The 23,033-nt window shown below is 46.9% G+C and overlaps 1 protein-coding gene across 1 annotated transcript in view; it reads left to right on the top strand.

Annotated features, from left to right (window-relative positions):
- Positions 1-1,538: 1,538 nt before the first annotated feature.
- Positions 1,539-23,033, top strand: part of CCDC158 (coiled-coil domain containing 158) — a 92,474-nt gene continuing 70,979 nt past the window's right edge. Inside the window, 8 exon segments of the mRNA XM_058193471.1 lie at positions 1,539-1,571; positions 2,134-2,249; positions 5,040-5,281; positions 9,085-9,194; positions 11,619-11,946; positions 14,130-14,206; positions 17,409-17,519; positions 20,128-20,242. Of these exon segments, the coding sequence (XP_058049454.1) occupies positions 1,546-1,571; positions 2,134-2,249; positions 5,040-5,281; positions 9,085-9,194; positions 11,619-11,946; positions 14,130-14,206; positions 17,409-17,519; positions 20,128-20,242 (1,125 nt within the window). The 5' untranslated portion in view covers positions 1,539-1,545.

Genomic DNA, 23,033 nt, shown 5'->3' with positions numbered 1-23,033 from the left:
TTAGTGTCCATCCATTGTTTCTTGTCTTGTGTTCTGGTGCTTTGGCAAATAGCTTGACTCCCTCTTCTTCGGGACAGCCCCTCAGATATTAGAACGCTGCTATCATGTCACCCCTAGTATTTATTTTCTCTAGACCAGCCATACTCAAATCCTTCAACCATTCTTCATATGGTTTAGTCTAGGGGTCTCCAGCCTTGGCAACTTTAAGTCTGGTGGACTTCAACTCCCAGAATTCAGAATACAGAGGAATTATTGAGTCTGTCATCTGCACCTCTATAATTGTCTGGTTTGGTTCTGCAACCCAACAAGTCAGACACAGACTTCAGAGGATAATTAGAACTGCAGAAAAAACAATGGCTACCAACCTGCCTTCCAATGAGGACCTGTATACTGCACGAGTCAAAAAGAGGGCTGTGAAAATATTTACAGACCCCTCGCATCCTGGACAGAAACTGTTTCAGCTCCTACCCTCAAAATGACGCTATAGAGCACTGCACACCAGAACAACTAGACACAAGAACAGTTTTTTCCCCGAAGGCTATCACTCTGTTAAACAAATAATTCCCTCAACACTGTCAAACTATTACTAAATCTGCACTACTATTAATCTTCTCATCGTTCCCATCACCCATCTCCTTCCACTTATGACTCTATGACTGTAACTTTGTTGCTTGTATCCTTCTGATTTATATTGATATTGATTGTTTCCTGATTGCTTATTTGTACCCTATGACTATCATTAAGTGTTGTACTTTATGATTCTTGATGAAGGTATCTTTTCTTTTATGTACACTGAGAGCATATGCACCAAGACAAATTCCTTGTGTGTCCAATCACACTTGGCCAATAAAAAAAATCCTATTCTATTCTATTCTATTTTTCAGCCAGCATGGCCAGCTGGAGAATTCTGGGAGTTGAAGTCCACACATCTTAAAATTGCCAAGGTTGAAAAACATTGTTCTAGCTTTTCTTTTCTTCAAGATGCTAGTTTTCAGTGAGCAGAACTGTTGTTTAGTCCTGGGGTCTCCAACCTTGACAATTTTAAGACCTGTGGACTTCAATCCCCAGAATTCTGGGAATTGAAGTCCACAGGTCTTAAAGTTGCCAAGATTGGAGACCCCTGGTTTAGTCTGTATGCTTCCATCTGCACACCAGAAGGGACCAAAAACCCAATTATAATTAAGTCAGGTTAATTTTTTGTGTCAGATCTTAGTTCCTGGGTTAGGATTAGGCTTCTTCCGGGAAGCCCTTGTCTATTTCCTTATACAGGTAATCCTCGACTTACGACCACAATTGAGCTCAACATTTATGTTGCTAAGTGAGACGTTAGTTAATAGCAATAGCACTTAGACTTATATACCGCTTTATAGTGCTTTACAGTCATCTCTAAGCGGTTTTACAGAGTCAGCCTATTGCCCCAAACAATCTAATATACGCGACAAGCTTTGTAATGTCTTTCTACTGACATGATTTGTCAAAACATTTATGCACTTGATTTGTAATGTTGCAATAAAATAACTGTTATTTTTTGCAGGTTTTACAAGAATGAGTAAGAATATTAATGAGCTAAGGTAGTTACCTGCTTTTATATTATTACAGACATTTCATTTGGGATATTATTATTATAATAAAATATTGTCTCTGAATAAGTGTTATTAGCATTTCTCGGAACAACACGCAACCTCTGGACATGTTTTAAGTGTAAAAGGTCTTGATGCTTTTCACTTTACATTTAGGAAATGTATTAACAATATAGTAGGGCTGTGCCCGTTTTGGAAATTATTCAGAAGGATTCATTCAGAATTGGAATTTCCATGAACATAGCACCTCTTTGCTGATGATTAAAGCAGCCACGTTCATTCTTAGACTTCCATGTGTTTTTTTTAAAAGATGTAGTTGCTTTAATAAGTCAAACCATTAAAGCACCTGCGTCTTTTAACACAAAACAGTCACAATTCTTTTTTCCAGTCTTATGCAGAAGTTTGGAAAAAAAGACACAGGTTCTTTAATAAGGAGCAAAGAGATGCTGTGACAGTATGACTGCAAAGTAGCTCCTTTAAATCAGTTCTGAAGAATGCACAGTGCTAGGATCCAGTACCGATTCCATTTACGATCTACCACTTAATTTTACAGGCAAGCCTTACAGAGAAAAACACAAGAAACCTTGAAGCTCCAGGAAGAAGCAACCAAGTTCTCTTCAGAATCCACTGCACGTCGAGAAGGAAGGTTCTCTCCTTCCAGTGTCATAGGTATGTTTAATTAGCACACAGGCAAATCATACTTGGCCTTTTTTTCTGCAGATGGACACAAAATATTTTGAGATTGCCTAAATTTGCGAGGCCTAAACCCGGATCACTTAAAGCAACCACATTGTTTTGAAGGTACAACATTATTTTATTCGCATGCATACAGTATATACTGGACTGCTAGCAAAGTTTTGGTATTTTGCTGAGCAGTCCTGAGCAATACCGGTAGCTAGCGTTCTCAAGAGCAGAGGAGTGAGGAAAAGGGAAATACAACTGCGGTCAGGTAATTTCCTACTTGGCGACCGCTTCCCAATGGTGGTCCCTAAACAAGGACTACCTGTAAATTACTTTAATGGAACAATGTTGCTGTACAATGCAGTTTTCTACTGCTTTCTTAGTTGTTACGGGTTATCGTTCTGAGACCCTCATTGAGAAGTATTAATTCCTCATCATGGCAAAAAGGCAAAAATCTTGACGTGTGTGTGTGTGTGTGTGTGTGTGTGTGTGTGCAGGGAACCTGTTATGAGCTGTTATCCCCTATCTCAGTGGCGGCTAATCTTTTTGCCATTGCATGCCAAAAGTGGGGGCAGCACAAGGGGGTTGTCTGTCCATGTGTCCACACCCATAATTCAATGCACCCTGCCCCCCGTGCATGCACCCACTACCCCTCGCACTCCCCCTGCTTTCGGCAGGCGATGGCCCGGTGGGCCCAGTAGGCCCATCTTACACCCTCCTGTCGTGTCCCACTCCTCCGCTGATGGCCGGGTCAGGGAAATCCGAATCAGGCGTGCCTCTGCAGCTCTGCCAAAGTACTAGCAAAGTTCTCAAGGCAGGCAGGAGACCAGAAAGTGACTTCAGCAAGATAAGGTAGACTTTGCCTGACTCAGAGAATGCCAGAAAGCAGATCCTTTATATAGGCCATGGGGTGTGGCTCCATGACTCAGCACTTAACCAGGCCTGCCCCTCCCTTCCTTCTGTTGACACCGCCTATCAATTCTCCTGAAGCGAGGGTCACTCCAGTCTGCAGCTGTTGGTAATTGACCTTCCTCAGGCTCACATGCTGTGGGGGAGGGGGAGGGGTCTAGTTGCTCCGTTTGCCTGGGCATGGAGCCAGGGCTGGGGGCTGGAGGCATTTCTTCTTCGGCTTGCCTGGGCATGGAGCCAGGGCTGGGGGCTGGAGGCACTTCTTCTTCTTCGGCTTGCCTGGGCATGGAGCCAGGGCTGGGGGCTGGAGGCATTTCTTCTTCGGCTTGCCTGGGCATGGAGCCAGGGCTGGGGGCTGGAGGCACTTCTTCTTCTTCGGCTTGCCTGGGCATGGAGCCAGGGCTGGGGCTGGAGGCACTTCTTCTTCTGCCTGTCTGGGCATGGAGCCAGGGCTGGGGCTGGGAGGCATGCTAGGACATTCCTCAGCGTTCGGAAGCAGATAAGATGGGCCCGGCTGCGGGGAAAGCGGACGAGGCACAACACCTCCCCAGGCTCCAGAGGCTTTCTTGGAGCCTGGGAAGGGTGAAAACAGCCTTCCCCAGCCCCCCGAAGGCCCTCCGGTAGCCGGAAACGACCCGTTTCCCGATTTCTGTTGGGCCCGGAAGGCCCGAAAATCAGCTGGCTGATGCCCGCATGCGCACTAGAGCTGAGCTAGGGCAACGCTTGCGTGCCCACAGATATGGCTTTACATGCCACCTGTGGCACACGCAGAGGTGGGTTTCAGCAGGTTCTGACCAGTTCTGGAGAACCGGTTGCAGAAATTTTGAGTAATTCGGAGAACCGGTTGTAAAAATTCTGACTGGCCCCGCTCCCATCTATTCTCTGCCTCCTGAGTCCCAGCTGATTGGGAGGAAATGGGGATTTTGCAGCAACCTTTCCCTGGAGTGGGGTGGGAATGGAAATTTTGCAGTACCCTTCCCCCGCCACGTCCACCAAGCCACGCCTGTAGAACTGGTAGTAAAAATTTTTGAAACCCACCACTGGGCACATGTGCCATAGGTTCACCATCACGGTCCTCTCTTATCAGTTGTCATGGTTGTGACTACTGATTAGAGAAGTAAGCAAATCACTTTTATTTTTCATTTCTTTTTTAAATTTATATGCTGCCTATCTGTTGTGTCTGCGCCCCCCGAGCCGGGCCCCCTGCCAGAAAGCGACTTGGAAAGTGAGGGGGAAAGGCCATCAGGACTTACCTCGGGAGCACCAGCTTCCCTGGCTCAGCTCCAGGAGCCAGAGGCAGGCCAGGTGGAGGAGATAACAAGGCCTCCATCCCCTGACTCTTCCCCCCCCCAGGCCATGCCTCCAGACCCAGCTGATGGCAATCAGGTCTGGCTGGACCCTAGGTTTTGTAGGCAGGAGAGGCGGGAACAACAGAAGTAGGGGTGGGGTAAGCCTAGGAAGTGCTGAGTCATGAAGCCACACCCCACAGGATATAAAAGCTGCAAGGGCTGCTTTTCCTCTTCGTAGCAGGCAAATCAACTGCTTGACTAGAGCTGAAGTACTATTTGTTGACTCATCAGCATCAAGGGAGATAACAGAGACACTTGGCAGACGCTGGCTAGTTTGCTGCCAGAGCTGATAGTGCCGGCTAATTAAATCATCACTCGGACTGAGGCGAGGGGGACAGAACACTATCTGACTGTTGGAGCGACTCTGAGCGGCATACAGAATAATAATTAAAAAAATAAAATATAAAAACAGTTAATAAGAATTTAACAGAGATTCGCATTCCCTCCCCACCCACACCATTATATTATTCTGTGTTTTCTTCAATTACTGTCAAATTCTTGGTCCACGTGTGTGTTTTAGGGGTTCACATGATGACCAGCCCAAAACCATCGTCGAGTTCAACCAAGCACAGCAGTACGGTCCTGGACAGCACCTCGTACAATATTCCTAGTTCACACAGTAGTCCTTCAAAGACCCTTTCTTCCAAACTGGAAAGCGGGAGCCCCAAAAAATCAGTTAGCTTTTCTGGAAAAGAGCAGGTGGAGACCATCCTGGAAGAATATGCAGAGCAAGTGAGGGACTTGCAGAAGAAGCTAAGTGAAGTAAGCATCAAGTTTGTCCCGAATGTTATTTGATTTTTTTTGAATTTTATATGTTTATTAAATTTATAGACTGCCCATCTTTGGGGCGACTCTGTACCATTACCTGCACGGAAGTCCTCGATTTGCAACCGTTCATTTAGTGACCGTTTGGCGTTACAGTGGCACTGAAAAGCATGGCACTGGGGACCTGCTTTCACACTTACGACCGTCGCAACATCCTCAGGGGCCCCGTGATCAAAATTCAGACGCTTGGCAACTGACATGTATTTACAATGGTTGCAGTGCCGTGGGGTCATGTGATCTCCATTTGTAACCTCTTGTGACAAGCAACGTCGATGGGGAAGCCAGATTCACTTAGCAAATCGTGTTACTAACTAAAAAACTTCAGTGATTCACGTAACTGCAGCAAGGAAGGTCATAAAACGGGGCAAAATTCACTTAACCACTGTCTTGCTTTTTAGGGATAGAAACGTTGGGCTCAATTGTGGTCACAGGTCGAGGACTACCTGTACCTGAATAGTCTCAGGCAACTAGAGAGAACAGATAATAATAATAATAATAATAATAATAATAATAATAATAATAATAATAATAATAATAATAATAATAATAATAATAATAATAATAATGTTTTAATTTGTATACTGCCCTTCTCCCAAAGGACTCAGGGCGGTGAACAGGCAAATAAAATACAAACAGAAACATACACCATAATTAAAACAACCCTTAAAAAACGGATTCAAATTTGCCAGAAAATTTAAAACAACATTACACCCCATAAAAATTACAGAAATTTAAAACCCACAATTAAAATTTAAAATTTAGGATATAAAATCAGGCCAATCCAGCCAAACGGAATAAATAGGTTTTAAGTTCGCGGCGAAAGGTCCCAAGGTCAGGTAGTTGTCGAAACCCGGGGGGGAAGCTTGTTCCACAGGGTAGGAGCCCCCACAGAGAAGGCCCTCCCCCTGGGGGCCGCCAGTCGACATTGTTTGGCTGACGGCACCCTGAGGAATCCCTCTCTGTGGGAACGCACCGGACGCTGGGAGATAGAGGCCGGCAGTAGACGGTCCCGTAAGTAGCCCGGTCCTAAGCCATGGAGCGCTTTAAAGATGGTAACCAATACCTTGAAGATGTTACTGTCCAGGCTGGGACTATTGTATGTTATAAAAAAAGTGGGGGAGGAAACCCAGGAAAAACAGAAATGTGACTGCAGTTTAACATCTGTGCCAAGAAAAGCTGAATTCTGCTGCATATAGATTACGCCAGTGGTAGTCAACCTGGTCCCTACCGCCCACTAGTGGGCGTTCCAGCTTTTATGGTGGGCGGTAGGGGTTTTGTCCGATACTGAAGCACTTTCCTTTTTTTTTTTCATTTAATTGACTTTTTAAAAAATTTTCATACATTATTTAAAAACATTTTCATTAGGTTTTCATAAAATTCCCTGTGACAGTTTAAATTTCTGAAAATATACTATTTGTATCGCCCACGCATAAATTTAATCCACGTTACCTAAGTGAAACTAAATGGCGCTATAGTGCGACTGCAAACAAAAGAGCCTCGTCCCAGAATAGCTCACGCATCTCCCCCAACATCACCCAGGTGTAACAGACAAGCAGAGCTGGTAGCCAGCGCCCCCCCTCAAACCCAATCCACAATGCGCGAGAGGCATGCACAGACGATACACGGCGTATTACTGTGGAACCGGTGGGCGGTTAGAAAATTTTACTACTAACAGAGATACAAAAGTGGGCGGTAGGTATAAAAAGATTGACTATCCCTGGATTAGACCATATGTATGTTTAATTTCCCTTCTTTGTTTTGTTTCTGCTATTGTGGAGAAAAACTGCAGCTCAGAGCTTTGCAATCTGCCAATTAAAGCAAAAAGTTTCTTTCCCTCTTGATAGATTTTTTTTTTGGTGGTTTAAAAAAAAACCCGTAAGTGTAAAAAATGGTCATGTCAGCTGCTACTTTATGTTTGCCTGGGCTTGGCTGCCATGTTGTGACAGACTGCCGTGAAATGTGGAGAAGGGAAAAGAAGTGGGGAATGCTTGGGGAAATGAAAGTAAGGGCTGTATCTTCTCAAGATGTTGCCTCAAGGTCACCTGGCTGGGAGAAGGAATGTGTTGTGGCTCCCGCCCCCGAACCTGGCCCCATGCCCGAAAGTGCCTTGGAGCCGGGCCTGCTGCCAGAAAGTGACTCAGAGCCGGGCCTGCTGCCAGAAAGTGATTTGGACAGTGAGGGAGAAAGGCCATCAGGACTTACCTCGGAAGCACCGGCCTCCCTGGATCAGCTCCAGGAGCCAGAAGCAGGCCAAGTGAAAGAGATAACGAGGCCTCCTTCTCCTGACTCTTTCTCCCCCCAGGCCACGCCTGCAGACCCAGCTGACAGCAATCAGGCTTGGCTCAATCCCAGGTTTCGTAGGTAGGAGAGAAGGGAACGACAGAAACAGGGGAGGGGCAGGCCTAGGAAGTGCTGAGTCATGGAGCCACACCCCACAGGATATAAAAGACAGCAAGAGCTGGTGTGTCTCTTTGTATCAGGCAAATCCACGGATTGACTAGAGCTGAAGGTTGTGACTCACCAGCGTCTTGGCAGCTATCGAGGGCTCTTGGCAGACGCTGATTCTTTTGCTGCCAGAGCTAATAAGAGCCGGCTAATTAAGCCATCGTTCGGACGGAGGCGAGGAGGACACAACAGAATGGGGCCGCATAGCAGACTGTCCTCGGACTGACCGTTATGAAAACATCTTGCCGGGACCTGATTGATGAAACTAAGGTGGTCAAGGAGAGATAGTTAAGGGAGGGAAAAGTAGAACTTAGGGATCTGGCTGCACGATTGTCAGTTTTGGCTTTGCAATATTGCAATGCACATGATCTCTAATACATTATACCTTTCTAAATAAATGGAGCCAAGAATCATTTCTATTTAGAGATTTGCCGTATTTTTCAAACTATAGACGTTCTGGAGTATAAGACACACATTAGTTTTTTGGGAGGAAAACAAGAAAAAAAATATCTGCCTCTGCCTACCAGCATCCATCAGTATTCATCTGGCTAGCATCCTTGCAGCAAACAGCAAACAGCCTGACGAGAGTCAGCATGTTATCGCAGCCTGATTCAGCATGAGCAGCTGATTGGCGGTTGGATTGGCCTGCCGGAATACCGCCAATCAGCTGTTCCATGCTGTGGGGATTGCCATAGCACATTGCCGCCTTCACGTGTCTCGTTTTTGGCCTCGGTGTGTCGCGTTTTCAGCCTCCGCATGCCATGTTTTTGGCCTTTGCATGCCCCGTTTTAGACCCATTCCAGGCTGCCGGGATTGCCATAGCACATCACCGCCGATCGCTGCCTCCACATGTCGCGTTTTCAGCCTCTGCACATTGTGTTTTCGGCCTCCGCACACCCCATTTTTGGCCTCTGTGTGTTGTGTTTTTGGCCTGTTCCAGGTGGCTAATGCCACTGCCAATCCCTGCTGCCTGGAATGGGCTGAAAACACAATGCGGTGGCCAAAAACGGGGTGTGCGGAAGCCGAAAACATGATGCACGGAAGCCGAAAACATGACACACAGAGGCAGAGATCGGCTGTGATGTGCTGTGGTGATCCCCGCAGCCTGGAAAACGGGTCTAAAACTGGGCATGCGAGGGCCGAAAACTGCCAAAATTTCCAAGTGAATTCGTTTCCTAAGGAATTTTCTTCCTTTCCAATGCTGTGTTCCAGAAAAATCTTTCCACTGCTTCTGTCTCTGCGATTTGCCCCATTCCCCCAGCATTTATTTAATTGTCTCGTTTCATCTCCTGTAGAGTACAGAACAACACGAGCAACAGAAATTTGCTTTACGGCAATCAATTATTGAGCTGCAGACGAGTCTGGAAAATGCAATGAGAGAGAAAGAATCCCTTAATGAATTAAGGTGAGTCATCTCATAGCCCAAACCGAACAGAGTCACCATTCCCAGGTCAATTTTTCTTGGTGATTACTTTTTCTGGGTTGGCTCCAAAATGATTTAAGCGGGAAATGGTTTCAAAGGCAGCTGAGTCTTTCTTTCTAACTCACTGTCAACTGTCCTGTTGGCAAATCCAGAAAAAGAAACTCCTGGTACATTTTTTAAAAAAAATTTACATTTATATCCCGCCCTTCTCCGAAGACTCAGGGCGGCTTACATTGTGTAAGGCAAATTACAAATAAATTAATTTACCAAGAATACAAAATTTACTGAATAAAGCACATTAGCCCAGAAAAAGCAAAACCAGTTCTGGGTTTCCCATGCAAAAGCAAGCATTCCATTCATTCCCCCTTTTCCCCACAGACCACCCGTAGTCAGGGGTGGGATTCTGCCGGTTCAAACCGGTTCGGGCAAACCGGTAGCTCCGACAATCAGTTGGGAGCGAACCGGTTCACTCCGACAATCAGGTCGGACCGCCCCTGTGCTTTATTTATCTTTATCTTCTCATCCGATTGGAGCAGCAGAGTGGATTGCCACGCCTCAGCTGTGTTACTCCCAAGTGCTAACACAGAATGTTAGTATTTGTATAACTGCGCACAGCGCGCGATCACCGAACCGGTTGTTGAACCGGCCGCATCCCACCACTGCCCATAGTCCATTACATCCACCAATCCCTTCAGTTCAATTGGTTATGGGAACCGGCTGCCCACGCTGGGACAACTGCTCGGGTTGTCCTTGAGAGGGCAGCAATGTCTCACGGAAACCGATGAAGCTTGGAGTCCATTCCCCCCACCCTCGCATTCAAAATCCACCACCATCTTTGTCAAGCTGCAAGCAAAGCAGAATATAGGTGAAAAATTTGAGTCAGTCTTGATACTCACCTTCTCAGACAGGGAACAATAAACACTGGCATGGCTTCTCCTTATCCTTGTGGTATATGTAATATCCCAAAGGCAGCGGCGACCGGTGAGTTTTTTCTGTGAGAAGGTTGTAGAGAGCTTTCTGTGGAATCGCTTATAGCTCTTGAACTTGTATTGAATAGCAGAATAACAGAGCCGTGCTGGCGCAGTGGTTAGCATGCAGTATTACAGGCGAATTTTGCCCGCAGCCAGGAGTTCGATCCTGATGGGGCTCAAGGTTGACTCAGTCTTCCATCCTTCCAAGGTCGATAAAATGAGGATCCAGATTGTTGGGGTCGATATGCTGACGCTGTAAAGCAGTCAGAGAGTTCTGTAAAGCACTGTAGAGCGGTATATAACTCTTAAGTGCTGGCATGGTGGCGCAGTGGTTAGAGTGCAGTACTGCAGGCTACTTCTGCTTACTGCCAGCTGCCTGCAATTTGATAGTTCGAATCTCACCAGGCTCAAGGTTGACTCAGCCTTCCAGCTTTCCAAGGTGGGTAAAAAGAGAAACCAGATTGTTGGGGGCAATATGCAGACTCTGTAAAAGGGCTATAAAACACCGTGAAATGGTATATGTAAGTCTGAGTGCTATTGCTATAACAGAGTTGGAAGGGACCTTGGAGGTTTACTACCCAACCCCCCTGCTCAAGCAGAAAATTTATGTCATTCCAAAAAAATGGTTATCCAGTCTCTTCTTCAAAACCTCCAGTGATGGAGCAACCACAATTTCTGGAGGCAAGTCATTCCACTGATTAATTGTTCTCATTGTCAGGAAGTTTCTCCTTAATTCCAGGTTGCTTCTCTCCTTGATTAGTTTCCACCCATTGCTTCTTGTCCCGCCTTCAGGTGCTTTGGAGAATAGCTTGACTCCCTCTTCTTTGGGGCAGCCCCTGAGATACTGAAACACTGCTATCATGTCTCCCCCAGTCCTTCTTTTCATTCAACTAAACATATCCAGGGGTGGGATTCAGCCGGTTCGGGCAAGTTCGGGCAAACCAGATGCTAATTTTACATCTGGTTCACCGAACCGGTAGTTGCAAGGACTGGTTGGCCCCGCCCACGCCATCCCTCCCCTCCCCTCCCAGGAGTCCCTACATGGCCCATTTTGGATGCAGGTAAGTGCAGCACCTGCACAGAGGCTCTGGGAAGGTAAAAAATGGGTTTCCCGGAAGTTCCGGAAATGGGCCTATTTCTGAGCCTCCAGAGCCTGGGGGAGGCCGTTTTTGCCCGCCTGAAGGCTTGAGGAAAGCCTCCAGTGCTTGGGGAGGGCGAAAACACCCCCCCACCGTGGTGCAGGAGGCCAAGTAGGCCACACCCACTATGGCCACGCCCACCCAGCAACTGGGCAGAGAACCGATTGCTAAAATTTTTGAATCCCACCCCTGGACATACCCAATTCTTTCAAACGTCCTCTGTACATTTTAACCTCTAATCATCTTAGCTGCTCTTCTCTTTTTGGGGGTTGAATTCTTCCTTTCCTGCTCAATAGGCGAAAAGAATCTCAGTCGCAAGATGGTCAAAATAGCAGGCTGAGAGCCACGGTGGATGAGTTGCAGACGGCCAGCCTGCTTCAGGAGGAAATGCTGAAGGAATCCGGGAGCCAGATTGACTATCTGAAAAAGTTGGTCCAGGGCCACGAAGACGTGTTCGAACAGCTCCGCAGTCTCCTCCTGCACTATGAAGGAGGTCCGGACCAGAAGACATACGGCTATGAAAGCGTTGCCAGTCTCCGCGTCTCCTACCTGCCCACTGCTTTTGCCAGGATTCTCCAGGACTTCGAAGCAGAGGTGCTGCGTTTGAAATCCAAGTTTGTCCCGGTACGTGATTTTTTTTTTCCTCTTAAGTTGCTTATCTTCACCCAAGATTTGGAAATGTACAGGTAGTACTCGACTTAACGACCACAACAGAGCCCAACATAGATGTTGCCGTGCTAAACAGTTGTTAAGTGAAGTTGTCCCATTTTACGACCGTTGTTGCCGAGGAAACTGCCCTCAGCGTACAGCCACCAACATTTCTGCCGCTAAGCAAGACAGCTGTTAAGTGAATTTTGCTCTGCTTACCACTTGCAGTTGTTAAGTTAGGAACACGGTTATTAAATGAATCTGGCTTCCCCAGTAAGTTTGCTTGTCAGAAGGTCGCAAAAGGGGACCATATAACCCTGGGAACAGGCGTGAAATGCTCCTGGTTCGGACCGGATCGCCTGACTCGGTAGCGATGGCAGCGGGTGGTTTGGAGAACCGGTAGCAAAAATCCCTGCCCCCCCCCACATGCCCAGCTGAGCCATGCGATCATCAGACTTTTTTTTTTTTACTTTTAAAAGCATTTTTTCTTCGGCCGAAGAAATGCTTTTAAAAGTAAAAAAAAAAGCCTCTGATGATTGCACAGCTCAGTTGGGATCGTCAGTGGCTTTTAAAAGCATTTTTTCTACAACCTTTTCGGCCGAAGATGGCTTACGCCATTGCTGACTGTTGGGGGTGAATTACTGGCCCCCAGGGGGAGGGTGCACAACTTGGGCGTTCTCCTGGACGATCAGCTGTCCTTAGAGGAACATCTGACGGCCGTCGCCAGGGGAGCATTTTATCAGGTTCACCTGATTTGCCAGTTGCGCCCCTTCCTAGACCGGGACTCCTTATGCACGGTCACTCACGCCCTCGTTACTTCCCGTCTGGACTATTGCAATGCTCTCTACATGGGGCTCCCCTTGAAGAGCACCAGGAGGCTCCAGCTAGTCCAGAATGCGGCTGCGCGGGTGATAGAGGGAGCACCTCGTTGCTCCCATATAACACCTATCCTGCGCGGCCTGCACTGGCTGCCGGTAGCCTTCCAGGTGCAATTCAAGGTGCTGGTCATCACCTTTAAAGCGCTCCATGGCTTAGGACCGGGCTATTTACAAGACCGCCTTCTGCCACCGATAGCCTCCCAGCGACCTGTGCACTCCCACAGGGTGGGCCTTCTCAGGGTGCTGTCGACCAAACAATGTCGGTTGGCGGCCCCCAGGGGGAGAGCCTTCTCTGTGGCGGCACCGGCCCTTTGGAATGAGCTGCCTCCGGGGTTGCGCCAACTCCCCGACCTCCGGACCTTCAAACGTGAACTTAAGACCTTATTATTTCATCGTGTGGGACTAGCCTAAGTGAAATTTTAAATCGAAATTTTAAATGGGTTTTATGTCGGTCTATGACCGTTTTAGTCGATTTGGCCTATTAAATATTTGGTTTTAATTCTGTTTTTAAATTTGTTGTTTGTATTCTGTGTTTTTAATATGGCTGTAAACCGCCCTGAGTCCTTCGGGAGAAGGGCGGTATAGAAATTAAATTATAAATAAATAAATAAATAAATAAAAAGCATTTTTTACAACCTCTTCGGCGGAAGCGGTTGTAGAAAAAATGCTTTTAAAAGTTAAAAAAAAAAGTTGGCCACGCCCACCCAGTCACATTACCTCCCACCACCCACCACTAAGCCACGCCCACAGAACCGGCAGTAACAAATTTTACATTTCACCATTGCCTGGGTCACTACAACGGTCATAAATACGAGTCAGTTTCCAAGCATCTGAATTTTGATCGCATGGCCATAGGGATGCTGCAACGGTCATAAGTGTGAAAAATGGTCCTAAGTTACGTTTTTCAGTGCCGTTGTAACTTCAAATGGTCACTAAATGAAGTGCTGCAAGCCGAGGACCGATCAGAGAAAACAGGAGTAAGGGACTGTCTTATGCTATCTTATGGAAATGTAGATGGGATTCCTCAAAAACATGTTATCAGTCCTGGCAGTAGGATGAAGTAAATATTAACTGACGCAGAATGAAGATTACTGTCAATGTAAGTCTAAAAATAGAGACTCAACAAACTTGAGGCTATTCCTCTTATCTGTCTTAGCACCATGTTTTATAAATGGCCACAGTGCTCTCTGACTGCTGAGGAAAATTCTTTGTCGTTTACACTATATAGTTCCTTGCATTAGAATACTTTCTAATTAACCATAACTTGTGACATTTTATCAGCTGGAAGAGGAAATAGATATGATGCAAAGAGAATCACAGTCGAAAACCGAAATTTTGCTTCAGCAACATCAGGACAGGTACGCCGTTTCCGGTTCCTTCATTTTAAATGTATTTTAGATTATTTTCGGGTCACTCATCAAGAAATTTTCCACAGCAGATGACAGATAGCCCATGACTTACAACCACAATGGGGCGCAGAAGTTCCATTTCCAAGAAAGTTTAAATGATCTATGTGTCATGCCCCCCCATCGGAGTCTGAATCTGAGACAGAAGACGAACAGCTGACAGAGAGCGGGAGAGTGGCTTCGTTGGCTGTGAAAGAAACTGGAGAAGGGCAAAGCCAGGCTGGGCAGAGCAGGGGAGAGGTAGAACAAGGGGAGGGGGTGGTTCAGATGAAGACCAAGGCACACCCCTTCCTCGTCCTAGGGCACGCAGGGAAGAACGCAGAAGAGAGCAACTTTGGTTGCGTGGCTTACGAGAAAGGAAAGGGCCCTGATTCCCTTCACAAGGCACACCTGGGGATGGAGTTTAAAGGAGAGGCAGTTGGGCGGGCCGTTTGTCAGGAACAAATGCTAAATTCATCTAGTTTCGGGACTCATTATCTTGCCCTGCTGGAGTGATTGTCTTGCAGTCATTCTGCTTAGAGTGTTTGGACTGGAGTAGCTGCAGCCAAAAGCTGCTACAGGTTTGTGGGAGAGCTTTTCTCCAGGCAGGAGGGTAAACAGGATGTTGGGGGCAAAGTTGGTGCCAATAAAGGGACTCATACCAGTTCTCTGGCTGTGTTGCCTTCGTGCCACGCCCCGGGTCATCACACTGTGCCTGATTTTGTAATCTTCCCCCTCCCACGGTTGTTAAGTGAATCGCTGCAGTTGGTCACACTATCGTTAAGCGAACTTAATTTTTCCCATTGACTCTGCTTGTCAGAAGCTGGATGGGAAGGTCACAAAAAGAGATCATGTGACCCTGGGAGAGTGCAGCCATCATAAATATGTGCCAGTTGCCGAGCGTCCAAATTTTGATCACATGACCATGGGGATGCTGCCATGGTCACATGATCATTCATCCCGTTTTTTTCAGTGCCGTTGTAACGTCAAAGGGTCACTAAAGTAAACGGTTGTAAGTTGAGGACCTGTATTAGGAGAACTAAAATGTTTTATACACACAAACGCACACACACACACACACGAAATCCGATGCAGTAAGTCAAAGCAGAATAAAACCAAAAAAGTTAAAGCTTTGCAAAAACAGAGAAAAACAGAAACACAGAAAGTTGATTTATGGCTAGAAGAGGTTTTAATCCACTGTTAGCAACAGCATGAAATTTAAAATGTTTTGGTGTTTTTTTTTTAAATTGTTGGTGGGAGGATTATTAGAAAAAAAGACTGAAGGAACAACTCTTGAAAAAGTTCAGTATTGCTCCTGAGAAAGGTCTCATAGAGGCCAGTCTAACTCCCGTAAAAGATGAAGAAGTTCATCGAAAATTATGGGGGGTATCAGTGGAAGTCTGTCGTAAAAGATACTCCGTTCCTAAGTTGCTTAATAAAATTAAGAGCCACAGGTTTCCCCAAAGAGACTAAAGGTAAAGGTAAAGGTTCCCCTGCACATGCGTCCTAGTCGTTCCCAACTCTAGGGGGCGGTGCTCATCTCCGTTTCAAAGCCGAAGAGCCAGCGCTGTCCAAAGACGTCTCCATGGTCATGTGGCCGGCATGACTCAACGTCAAAGGCGCACGGAACGCTGTTACCTCCCCACCAAAGGTGGTCCCTATTTTTCTACTTGCATTTTTTACGTGCTTTCGAACTGCCAGGTTGGTAGAAGCTGGGACAAGTAACGGGAGCTCACCCCGTTATGCAGCACTAGGGATTCGAACCGCTGAACTGCCGACCTTTCGATCGACAAGCTCGGCGTCTTAGCCACTGAGCCACCACGTGCTTCTGAATAATTATTCTAGTGAAGGCATGTATATCGGCCATTCACTGTTCCAAGAGAAAGGAAGAAGGAAGAGTTTAGAACAAGGGTGTCCAATCTTGGCAGCTTTAAGTCTTGTGGACTTCAACTCCCAGAATTCCTCCGGTCAGCCAAGTCCACAGGTCTTAAAACTGCCAAAGTTGGAAGTTGGATAAGGTTAGAAGAACATTGAATGGGAAGTACAATTAGTCCTTGACTTACGACCACAGTTGAGCCCAACATTTTCTGCTGTTAAGTGAGACATTTGTTAAAGTGAGGTTTGCCCCGTTTTACGGCTTTTCTTGCCACAGCCGTTAACTGGATCTCTGCAGTTGATAAGTTAGCAACCTGGTTGTTAAGTGAATCTGGCTTCCCTATTGATTTTGCTTGTCAGAAGATCCCAAAAGGGGAATCGCATGACCCCGGGACACAGCAAAGGTCATAAATATGAACCAGTTGCAAAGTGTCTGTCGTGTCCCACTCCTCCGCTGACGGCCGGGTCAGGGAAATCCGAATCAGGCTTGCCTCTGCAGCTCTGCTCAAAGTCCTAGCAAAGTCCTCAGAGCAGGCAGGAGATCAGTAAGTGACTTCAGCAAGATAAGTTCGACTTTGCCTGACTCAGAGACTGCCAGAAAGCAGATCCTTTATATAGGCCATGGGGTGTGGCTCCATGACTCAGCACTCATTAAGGCCTGCCCCTCCCTTCCTTCTGTTGCCTCCGCCTATCCAGTCTTCTGATGCGAGGGTCACTCCAATCAGCAGCTGTTGGAAATAAACTTTCCTCAGGCTCACATGCTGTGGAGGAGGGGGAGGGGTCTAGCTGCTCCGTTTGCCTGGGCATGGAGCCAGGGCTGGGGCCGGGGGATGCTCCCTCCTCTGCAGCCTGCTTGGGCATGGAGCCAGGGCTGGGACCGGGAGGTGCCCCCTCCTCTGCAGCTTGTCTGGGCATGGAGCCAGGACTGGGGCTGGGACGCATACATTCCTCCGTGTTCGGGAGCAGATAAGAAGGCCCCGGCTACTGTGAGAGCGGACAAGACACAACAGTGTCTGAATTTTGGTCACTTGATTGCCTCAAAGGTTGTAACTATGAAAAATGGTCATAAGTCACATTTTTTAGGGCCGTTGTATCTTTGAACGGTCACGAAACGAACGGTTGTAAGTCGAGGACTACCTGCATTAGTCTCATGGCAAAAATCTTTTCCTATCTGCCGTGTTTTATCCTAGATTTCTAGCTTGATCCTGCTAAACCTTGATGAGAGATAACCGACACATTAGACCACGTATGCCTCATCGCTATTACTTTATATTGGTTTGTTTCTTTTTTTTAATAACAGTGTTGAGAGGCTGATCAGTGAACATGAGCAGGACTTGGAAGTACTGAGGGAGACAGCGAAGGCTTCCCACAGCCACGCCAACAATATTCAAAGCCAGATGGAAATCATTCAGTACGTAATACCCTTCCGAAGGGCGTCCCAGCAAATGTTCCCAAGCAGCGTTTCATGAAACCCGGCCGCTTTAAGACCTGTGACTTCAACTCCCCAAATTCCCCGGACAGCACATCTAAAACAGGGATGGGCTGCTGGGGAGTTCTCAGGGGTTCAGGAGAACCTCTAGCTAAGATTCTGTGCAGTTCGAAGAACCCCCGAATCCCACTCCTGGCTGGCCCCGCCCACCCTGTCCCACCCCTCCCAGGAGTCCCCACATGGCCCATTTTGGATGCAGGTAAGTGCAGGGCGCACGGGGAAGTTCGGGAAGGCCTTCAGAGGGCCTCTGGAGTTTGGGGAGGCCCTTTTCGCCCTCCCGGAGGCTCAAGAAAAGCCTCCAGAGTCCGGGGAGGGCAAACCCCACCCCTGGTACAGGAGGCCGACTAGGCCACGGCCACCATGGACACGCCCACCCAGCAACCAGGCAGAGAACCCCTTGCTACAATTTTTGAAGCCCATCCCTGATCTAAAGCAAATGCCCCAAAGGTGCTTTTTCCCAAAGGCAATTGGACTATCTTTTTGGTTTTTTGTTTTTTTTTTCATTTGAAAACATTTTTGCTTCTCATCCAAGAAGCTCCTTCAAACATTTTTTTTCAAAGGCAAAAAAAACCCCCAAGAAACTGCAGATGCTATTTTCCCAAAAAGCATCTTTGGGACAACCGTGACCTGAGAATGTAAGACATCCAGTCTGTCCATCGGAACTCTTTCCGGTGGACAGGAATTCCCACCAAAGGATTAAAAGAGAAAGCCTTAAGCAGAGCACGGTGACCTTCCTTCTGGTTCTTTGTCCCATGCTCCTGGCCTTCGGAGGCAGAAAAGACACAATGCACAATGACCTGTACGAATGGACAAACCTGTTTTGCCCCCCTTCCCAAAAATTTATCCGGCTCTTCAAATTGCACATCTAATATTTATTTGCCGTAACTGCAAATAGTGGTGCGGTGGCTCAGAGGAGGCACTCTCGCCTCACGATCAGGAGGCTGTGCGAGTTTGATCCTAGGTAGAGGCAGATATTTCTCTCCCTGGGCACACTGAGAACATATCTGCTGAACAAAAACTCTGCATTGGCGACAGGAAGGGCATCCGGCCAGTAAAACGCTCTGCTATTTCCATTCAGTGGCCCAGACTCCGCCACGCCAAGGGATTATGGGGTCGTTAAAAGATGATGATGATGATAACTGCAAAACTGCACTTTTGGCAGTGATTTGTCACGTCTCATTGTCTGCTTAGATTTTGTTGTGACCCAGACCCAAGTAGGTAGTAATAAACTTAGTCCGTAGAAAAACAAACTTTATTCGAACAGCTGGGAATTACTTCATTCCCAGCATCGTTCAACTCAAAAGTAAAACAAATGCCTCCCAACACAAATTCCTCAGTTATCTAACAAACCTTAGTCTAATTAGGCAAACTGCCAAAGGCCCTTCCTGGCAAACATCCAGAAGCCACAAAAACAAAGACGTACATGAAGAAGAAGACGGAGCAGAAGACGCAGCTACAACGTTGTTTTCCAGCAAAACTGAAACACCGGTGCTGGTCTGTTTTAAGCCTTATGGGAGGGGCCAATCATCTCTTGGCCCTACTCCCGAGTCGTCCTCTCTGCTTGAGCTGCTCTTGCCTTCTGGCAACTCTTCTCATGCGTGCATTAGGAACAGGCTCCTCCAGTTCCTCTTCCTCACTACTATCAGTCTCTGGAGGCTCTGGAGTCCGCACCTCACTTCCCGATGGCCCTGGCCTCACCTCAGCCTCATCGCTGTCCGACTCCGTTGCCAGCTCCGCAGGCTGCTGACGGACCACAACAGATTTCAAGCGTCATTCTCACTTTTATAACTACGCTGTCTTATTTATTTATTTATTTATTTATTTTATTTTATTAAATTTTTATACCGCCCTTCTCCCGAAGGACTCAGGGCGGTGTACAGCCAAGATAAAACACGAAATATATACAAATTTAAAACATTTAAAACTTAGCAAATTACAAAAAGGCTGATAATTAAAATTTAGTTCTAAAATTTTAAAAATATTAATAAAACCCCGAATTAAAATTTAACACTATTATGCCAGTCCCGCTTGAATAAATAGGTGTGTTTTGAGCTCACGACGGAAGGTCCGAAGATCAGGCACTTGACGTAAGCCAGGGGGAAGTTCGTTCCAGAGCATCGGTGCTCCCACAGAGAAGGCCCTGCTCCTGGGGGCCACCAGCCGACACTGTTTGGCGGACGGCACCCTGAGGAGACCCTCTCTGTGAGAGCGTACGGGTCGGTGGGAGGCATAAGGTAACAGCAGGCAGTCTTGTAAGTACCCGGGTCCTAAGCCATGGAGCGCTTTAAAGGTGGTGACCAAAATCCGGGTGGAGCGCGCCCGGAAAACCACAGGAAGCCAGTGCAGGCTACGGAGTAGTGATGTTACGTGGGAGCCACGAGCGGCTCCCGTTACCACTCGCGCAGCCGCATTCTGGACTAACTGTAGCCTCCAGGTGCACCTCAAGGGCAGCCCCATGTAGAGAGCATTGAATATTCTCCTGAATATTTTAGATTCTCATTTGGGTTTAATTTCCTCTCTTTATTCTCAGAGAACAAGCCAAAAATCAGAAATCTTTGTATTTGCGCCAAATCAGTCAGCTGGAAGGCACAATTTCTCAATTGCGCTCTGAGCTACGGGAAGCCATGAGGATGTCCCAGGATAAGGTGAGTGTAAGAGTGTTGGTGAACTTTGAAATTTGGGCGAAATTTACCTTGGCGATTGTAAATGCAGTTCATTTCCTGAGTACAGATCGTCCTCGACTTACAACAATTGATTTAGTGACCGTTCGAAGTTACGACGACTCTGGGGAAAAAAAGTGTCTTATGACTGTTTTTTCACACTTGGGACCGTTGCAAGCATCCCCGTTGGTCACATGATCAAAATTCAGATGCTTGGCAACTGACTCATATTTACGACGGTTGCAGCATTCCCCCTTTTGTGACCTTCCGGCAAGCAAAGTCAACGGGGAAGCCGGATTCCCCGTACAAGCTTTTGACTAACGTAACAGCCGCAGCGATTCATTTAACAATCAGGGCAAGAAAGGACGTAAAGTGGGACAAAATTAACTTAACCGCTGTCTCGCTTAGCGACATAAAAGTCAGGATCAGTTGCCTGGTCGTAAGTCGAGGACTGCCTGTATTCTGAGACCCTATTAAAAAAATCATCAATGCAAGTTGCCTTCAAGTTACGACACGTCGCTTAACAATTGTTTGAAATGGTAGAAGGGTCTCTCCTGCTTGAGCAGGGGGGTTGGTCTAGAAGACCTCCAAGGTCCCTTCCAACTATGTTCTGAGTCGAATTGCACTGAAATTCCTAGGGATCTACCTGGGGTTCACCTGGGAGAAAAGCCAGCTCTTAACGGCCTTCCAGAAGCCCATGAGTATCAAGGATGCTCTGAATTTCCTGCAAAAACAAAGTGGACATTTTGTTGGTAGCTGGTCTTTCTTTTTTTTTTTTTCCTTTCCGAACCTCTCTTCCTATCTTGTAAAGTTATTTCCGGCTTCGCTCCTGTCAAAAACCGTGCGGAGTCCCTCTGCTTGCGTTCTTCCTCTCAAGGGGTTTGTATCAGAGGTGAAATGCTCCTGGTTCGGACCGGATCGGCTGATCCGGTAGCAATGGCAGCGGGTGGTTCAGAGAACCGGTAAGAAAAATCCCTGCTCCCCCCCCATGCCCAGCTGAGCCACGTGATCGTTTTTGGGTTTTTTTTTACTTTTAAAACCATTTTTTAAATAACCTCTTCGGCGGAAGAGGTTGTAAAAAAGATGCTTTTAAAAGGTTAAAATAAGTCTCTGACGATCCCAGCTGAGGTGCCTGATGTCAGAGGCTTTTTTTTTTTTACTTTTAAAAGCATTTTTTAAAAAGTTAAAAAAGCTGAAGCCTGCTAGGCAAAAAATGGGTGGATGGTTGGTTCGTGAGAGAGAGAGAGAGAGTAAGAGAGAGAAAGAGAAAGAGAAGAATAGAATAGAATAGAATAGAATAGAATAGAATAGAATAGAATAGAATAGAATAGAATAGAATAGAATAGAATTTATTGGCCAAGTGTGATTGGACACACAAGGAATTTGTCTTGGTGCATATGCTCTCAGTGTACATAAAAGAAAAGATACCTTCATCAAGGTACAACACTTACAACACAATTGATGGTCAATATATCAATATAAATCATAAGGATTGCCAGCAACAGAGTTACAGTCATACAGTCATAAGTGGAAAGAGATTGGTGATGGGAACTATGAGAAGATTAATAGGAGAAAGAGAAGGAAGGAAGGAAGGAAGGAAGGAAGGAAGGAAGGAAGGAAGGAAGGAAGGAAGGAAGGAAGGAAGGAAGGAAGGAAAGGAGGGAGGGAGGGAGGAAAACGGAGAGGAAGGAAGGACTACAAACCTGGCACTACATGCAGCTTCAGAGGATATTCAAGGGCTGGAAGGGACCTGGAGCTCATCTAGTCCAACCCTGTCTTTTGATCCCCCAGTCATATAGCCACGCCCACCCAGTCACATGATCCACCACCACCACCAAGCCAGGCCCACAGAACCGGTAGGAAAGAAATTTAGATTTCACCACTGGCTTGCATGTAGCATATCAAAACGCAGATACATCCAGGACCGAATGTTTTCTAAAAATGGAAGATGAGCTGTTCATCCCCGAGAGGCACACTTTAGTAGTGTAAACTGAAATCTTTTAACAGCTGCTCTACTTCTCGACCTGCCAGTCCAAAGGCTGAATCTAGACTCTGCGACTTTTAACATCAGCCACCATTTCTCTTACCGTTTTGGTCGCTTAGCTAGGTGGAAGAGTTCTAGAGCAGGGGGGCGGTCTAGAAATGCCAGAAACCAGACCGCATAAACAAGTGAAGCCCCATCCACGGGATGCAGGCAGCGCATGAAACCACGCCCCCTCCGGTCCGCAGAGAGACCTGTCTCCACAGAACCGGTCCCTGGTGCCCCAAAAGTTTGAGGTCCCTATTTCAGAGAACCCAGATCTTATACATTTCTTTTGTGACATTTCTGGTAGACTTTATAGCGATATGTCACCCTATTATCAGAGGTCATATTCAGCCGGTTCAGACCGGTTCAGCTGAACTGGTAGCGGCCTGGGGTCTACACCATCCTATTTAGGCATGTTTTTGAGATGAGGTCAGTGGTGGGTTTCAAATTTTTTTACTACCGGTTCTGTGGGTGTGGCTTGGTGGGTGTGGCATAGCTTGGTGGGCGTGGCTTGGTGGGCGTGGCAGGGGAAGGTTATTGCAAAATCCCCATTTCCTCCCGATCAGCTGGGACTCGGGAGGCAGAGAATAGATGGGGGCGGGGCCAGTCAGAATTTTTACTACCAGTTCTCCGAACTACTCAAAATTTCCGCTACGGTCAGAACCTGCTGAAACCCAGCTCTGGGCGAGGTGCATGTGCAGAAGCCACGCGCATCAGCAAAGCACGTGCGCAGAAGGCTGGGCGCCTGCG

Source organism: Ahaetulla prasina, chromosome 8 (genome assembly GCF_028640845.1).
Source record: "Ahaetulla prasina isolate Xishuangbanna chromosome 8, ASM2864084v1, whole genome shotgun sequence".
In the NCBI taxonomy this organism is placed as follows: Eukaryota; Metazoa; Chordata; class Lepidosauria; order Squamata; family Colubridae; genus Ahaetulla; species Ahaetulla prasina.
The sequence above is the reverse complement of the archived record's forward strand: the minus strand, read 5'-3'. Positions and strand labels throughout refer to the sequence as shown.